This window comes from Mesocricetus auratus, unplaced genomic scaffold, assembly GCF_017639785.1.
Source record: "Mesocricetus auratus isolate SY011 unplaced genomic scaffold, BCM_Maur_2.0 Super-Scaffold_100008, whole genome shotgun sequence".
Taxonomy (NCBI): domain Eukaryota; kingdom Metazoa; phylum Chordata; class Mammalia; order Rodentia; family Cricetidae; genus Mesocricetus; species Mesocricetus auratus.
Genome location: NW_024429192.1, coordinates 36,086,181 through 36,092,180, shown reverse-complemented (window position 1 = coordinate 36,092,180; position 6,000 = coordinate 36,086,181). Strand labels below are relative to the sequence as shown.

The window sequence follows — 6,000 nt, the reverse complement described above, 5'->3', positions numbered from 1 at the left end:
TCCCCATTATCCCCTCATTTCCCCAGGGAGGGTGAGGCCCTCCATGAGGGTGTTCATAGTCTGTCATTTCATATAGGGCAGGGCCTAGACCCTCCCTCAAGAGTTCAGGGTGAGTGTGCACCTCACATTGTAGTTCTAGAGTTCTTGAAAGGAGTACATAAGGGAAATGCTAATCAAAACTACACTGAGAGTCTATTTCCTTTTTTGTTTGTTGGTTTATTTTTGTTTGTTTGTTTTTATAGCCCAACCAAAGTTTCCCCTCCCTTCTTCCCAGTTCCTCCCTCCACCCCTACTTCCTCCACTGTTTCCTTTCAGATTCAGACTGGCCTCCCAGGGATATCATCTGTGAGACTAGGCTCCTCCTCTTCTATTAAGGCTAGAGAAGCAATCCAGTAGAAAGAAAGGGTACCAAAAGCAGGCAACAGAGTCAGAGACAGCCCCTGCTCAAATTGTTATGGGTCCCATAAGAAGACCACATTACACAACTATAGCATATATGCAGAGGGCCTAGGTCAGTCCCATGGAAGCTCCCTGGCTGTCAGTTCAGACTCTGTGAGTTCCTATGAGCCCAGGTTAGTTGGTTCTGTGGGTTTTCTTGTGGTATCCTTGACCTTTCTGGAGTCTACAATCTTCTTTGACAGGATTCCCCATGCACAGCCTAATGATTAGTTGGGGGTCTGCATCTGTTTCTATCTGTTCCTGGGTTGCTATTGTCATCTCCAAGGGGGATAAAAGATAGTTTCTCCTAGAGTCGCATAGGAATGACCATAGCCCAGGAACACAGATGTGAGTTACCTCAAATCCGAAGTTCCAACGTGGTAACAATTTCATAACCTTTTATAGTAAAAAAACGAAGAAAATCATATTCTAAACACTTTTAAATGCGTTTGGTGGAAACATCAGGTAGGCAGTTTACAGAAAAGGGGGGGAAACCTCAACTATAGGCCTCCGATGCCCTCATAGATTTCGACTAGGTAGAAGTCAAGAGCCTGTTTGTATATTCCAAAGGATTTACTTATACCCACAAATATGTTAGGTCACACACAGAGTTGGGTAATAAACTGCTGTTAATTTGGCTGAAGATGGCCAATGATAATTTGGCTCTGATCTTGTAAGATTACAGTTTCATGGTCACAGCTTCTTTCCATACCATTCACTAGACAAAACCACAAACAAAGACAATGCAATAAATAAAAGCCCTGTTTAGAGACACTGGACACCAGGCCAAAAGAAAAAAGAAAAGAAAATCACATTTCATTTTCCGATTCTTCTTGCTGTTCAGGACTTTTCAGAAGTTGAGTTTCTGAGGTGCAGAGCTTGCTAAGTCTCCATTTAACCAACCTGTGTAAAAAGAAAACTATCTCTGGTTAGATATCTAAAATTAAACCTTAAGGCAATATAAATCTACAGTAAGACAAACTGCCAATTATTTGTATAACTGGGGATACAACCCTAAATGAAAATAACTTTTGTTTAGCTTTGAGCTGTTGAAAAGTTATGTAGATTAAAGCAAGGTATAAGTAAACAGATAAAAATATGGTCTTTCAAATTTAGCACATCAGAACATAATTTTGATTATTTCTAAGCAAGCAGGAGAATCTATATAATCTGTGCCAGACGAATCTGACATCAGTGGAGTTTCTACATTAAGACCACAACAACTTGTACATTACAAGAAGATGGCTTTTTCTCCAAAGAATATATATGGATTCATTTCCTTCCATATAGATGTTATCCCAAATTAACTTAAACCCCACATCAAGTCTGGGCTGGATTTCAGCTCTTCCTTGTAACTTCAAAAAAGTGTGACACCATACTTCATAAAGGTGGCAAACTCCTTTCCAGTAGATGGCTAGCCCTAAAACCCACGGGCACATGGGTCAATAATTAGACTTTGTGGTATTTTTTAAAGAAGAGGATATGGAGTTGGGAGAGGGACATGTCTGAAGAGGTTTTGGAAGAATTAGAGATGGAAAAATTGGAGAAAGAAACTAACTTCTCTAACCACCTACATCCTGATCCATCTTCTGATGATATTTGGGCCTGTTACAAACAGATTCCTCAAAGGAAGACAGACATGGGTAGTGACAAGCCCCCCATTTTAGCAGCCATGACAGGCATGTGCTTGCATGACCTTGGGCTTCCAAACTTGGAAGTGCACCAATCCTGAAACTGTTTCATACCCCTAGACATTCCCCTTAGGTTGCCCTTTAAGATCCCTGCCTTGCGGGGTTCTCCAGGTTTTTCTCCAGCCATCTGCCATGGTGGAGGAATGAAGGGCCCAAGCTAATGGGTTTAGCTCGTTAAACAACTGCAATAAAATATTCTTTGCTTTTGCATGGAAATGGACCTCTTGGTGATTTTGGGGTTCAGAATTTGGGCACAACATTTGGGGTTCAGAATTTGGGCATAGCACAGGGAAAAGAGGCTTTAGTAGATGGACATACTTTTCACTTAAACATTTAAGATGGAAGACTTCCTGTTTTCTCTCCCTCTCCAAGACAAAGATTCAGTGGGCCTTTTCCATCAGAGGGAACTGTTCTGGGGGCCTTTCAAATATCCCACAAGGGAAGCACAGGTGAATGTGCTGCAGGATAACGCATGACTCAGAGACACATCCCAGAGAGCTATTCCAAGTTTGAATCATCATTTACTGTTTTTCTGGCAATTGTGTCTGTCTGTGCTTCCTAACAATTTTCTGCTATACTACTTTATTTTATTGGACAGTAATAGAAGAAATTAATTCATGGAAAGGATTTGAACTTTAAGGTTAATTCAGTTAAGTCCTGATGATCACATATCTGATGAATGAAAGTCATTAACTTACCAAGTAATAAGAGCATAGTTAATTCCAATGATGAAATAGGTCAATGCATAATAAAAACAAAAGCATGAGGCGAGAAACATAACGTTGCTGTGATCAGACAGGTCCCATGCATGGTCTCTATTTTTGGGATACAGGACAAAAGCAACCTGTGTTTCAAAAAAGAATGACACATAAAATAACCAGACACATTATCAAAATCATTTATTCAAAGTACTTGATGACTAGATGATTGCCAGTGTCAGAGACAACACACATAAATCATCATATTTTTCTACAGATTTTGGTAACATAAACAATATGTACCTAGTTGTCTTTCTAAACTATCTCAAAAGAATGTTAACCCTTAAATGTGCCATCCTTATTAATCCCCTCACTAGTTCCAGTTCCAAGACTCAGGGAACATCTCAGAAGAGGAGACAGAAAGATAAGAGCCAGGGGGTGGGAGGAATGCTGTGAAAAGCTGTCTTTTGAATATAACATGGCTGTCCCACTCATGAACTCACAAAAGATGGGCTTATTTGTTCAAAACCAGTCACAGAATCAAACCAACCAAAGTTCTGGTGTAGAAGGGAAACGGGCTCTCCAGGCCCTACCGTTTACCAAGCTATTGAGAGTTGATAGCTGTTGAGAAGAATCGTTCTCCTTAGAGGGTATGACCACTGGTAAATTCCCCATGTTGCAGTGGATGATCCCATGCCTGTGCATATATGGGAAGTACTGATTTGACTCAGTAAGTTTTCAAAAAATAGAAGATGCGAAGTTGAGAGAGACACGGGCTGAGGAGGGATTCAGGGACTAAGAGAGATGAAATGGGATAGTGGCATGAATATACAATGAATTATATGATCATAATTCATTGTGTACATAAATGAAATTCTCATGAATGAAGAAAGCTTTTATATGTAAATGGTCAATAAACAAATGGAAGATGAACGACACCATGGAGAGAGACAAATTAATACAACAGTGGGATATCGCTTGCTACTCACTAGAAGGGCAGCCATAATAGTAAATAAAAACTAGCAAATACTGGTGAGAATGCAAAGGAACTGGAATCCTTAAACCTGTAAAACTGTTATAATGAAAAAGGTTGACAGTTTCTCAGAAAGTAAAATTTTGAATTGCCATATGATCTAGCATTCTACCACTAGGAATGCCTCCCAAGTATTCAAAAGAACAATCTATGTATTAACGTTCATATGACTTTTCAAACATGAAAAAGAAATGAAATATTAATATATGTGATAACATGGATAAAACTTGAAGATATTATGCGGAGTGAAAATGAGCAGAAACAATAGGGCATGTATTGTCCTATTCTTTTATATAAAATATTCATAACAGGTGGGGTTAGAAAACAAGTTAGTAGGTGGCAGAGACAAAGTAAAATATGCTAGTTGGGTGCAGGTTTCTCTTTGCGGGCATGAGAATGTATGGGAGATCATTAGAGGTAGTAATGCATGACATTATGAATGGAATAAATGCTGCTGAGTTTTATCCTTTAAAATTGTGTGTTATATGAACTTTATGCCAACAAAATGATAGATTGATTAATTTCATGTCTCTAGAGTAAAATGAAATATACAATTGGATAACATCATGGATAATTACACAAATGATATGGTAAGTTGGCCATGTACCCACTGAAGTACCTACATGTTCCTCCTAGTGGTCTTCCCAGAATTCATTATCACCTTTAATTTGTTGTCTTTATTTTCCAAATAATGAAATTTTATAGGAAAAATTATGTACTTACACTATATTGAGTAAATCCTTAATTTTATTTCTTCCTTAAATTTCAAATAGTTTAAGTTAGTCAGTAGAAACTAAGATAATTTTTCTTTTACTTTAATCAGTTGTCCCCATGTATAGATTCTGTGGTTGGCATGAGAACAACTTTCATTATATCATATAGTAAAGACACTGGTTTTGGTGAGTGTGCCTGTGTGTCAAACATAGTCACCTCTTGGTCTGTAGTCATCCAGTATTCCTGTTTGAATTCTCATAATATTCTGTATGTGGTACTATTGTAGCTAAATTTATATGAAAATAATTAGCAGAGAATTGCCTAGTTCCATGATTGCATGACCCTTGCAAAATAACTTTTTCTTCTTGTGTCTTCCTATTGATAAATGAAATGGTAATACTTAACTGTCACATCATCATAAACAGAATGAAATACAATATTCATAAAATTCAATTAAAGGTAGACATGGAATATCCCTATAATCACAACACTAGGGATATTGAAGCCTTGAATTCTAGGATTCTGAGTTCAAGGCCAACTTGAGATACCTAGTGAGACACTCAAAAGAACTTTTTAATACAATGGAAAATATACACTTATTTCTCAATAAATAACAGGTTCTTCCCTTGCCTACTTTCCATATATTTCTGGAGCTATAAGCTCTTATTATCAAGTGCTGATGATAACTAGTATCATCAACTTAGAGTTTCTACATGATGGATAACCAGATGTCTGATTACAGGCACATTCTACTTCCTGCTCGGCTGCTCTATCAGTGTTTTTACTAGGAACCCCAGGTCTCTTAAAGACATTGCCTCTTAAAAACCAACAGTTTCACTATAGGCAACATGTCTCTGGATGCTATAAGAAACTACCTCATCAAATAAGGAAAGGCTGACAACAGGTGGAAACAAAATAGAGACAGCCAGAGGCTTCAACCTACCTGTAAGAACCACAACCCATGTAGCATGGTGAGGCTTGACCTCAGGAGCTTCAGAATTAGATTGTTCTTTGTGAATAGTTCTAGGAAGGCAACCAGACCTGCCAAAAACATAGCGAAGCTCAACAGTTGATGCCCGAAAGTGTCCACTAATGCCCGATCATATGTGTGATTGTAGAAAATGAAAGCTAATAGGGTAGAAAAAAAAACAGTTTGATTTTTAAAGAAACCGAAGACAGCCAACTCACCACTTCTCTCTCCTGCCTTCTTTCCTTCTCCAGCCCCAGAACTTTATACACCCACACAACTGATCAAAAGGGGAGGTCCCCACTGAGTCTCACAGCAGAGCAGCCTTGCACCTTTTCAGCTATCACCACCTATTTAGGACGAATCATTGAAACTTAACCCTCCTTTTGCTTCTCCAACCTTTATTTCCTCTTCTAATGTGCAATTGCCAACTAACTGTATTTAAAGGCATTAATACGC

At 38.4% G+C, this 6,000-nt stretch overlaps 1 protein-coding gene across 3 annotated transcripts in view; it reads right to left on the bottom strand.

Annotated features, from left to right (window-relative positions):
• Window positions 1–860: 860 nt before the first annotated feature.
• The window catches only part of LOC101832378 (transmembrane protein 45A-like), a 28,850-nt gene continuing 23,710 nt past the window's right edge, over window positions 861–6,000 (bottom strand). For 2 of the 3 annotated variants that reach the window (XM_040750640.1, XM_021231023.2), the window contains 3 exons: window positions 5,518–5,702; window positions 2,828–2,973; window positions 861–1,341 (listed from right to left, as the gene is read on the bottom strand). In XM_040750640.1, the coding sequence (XP_040606574.1) occupies window positions 1,248–1,341; window positions 2,828–2,973; window positions 5,518–5,702 (425 nt within the window). In that variant the 3' untranslated portion in view covers window positions 861–1,247. The remainder of the gene's footprint in view (window positions 1,342–2,827; window positions 2,974–5,517; window positions 5,703–6,000) is intronic. The other variant, XM_040750641.1, reaches the window with a different exon arrangement.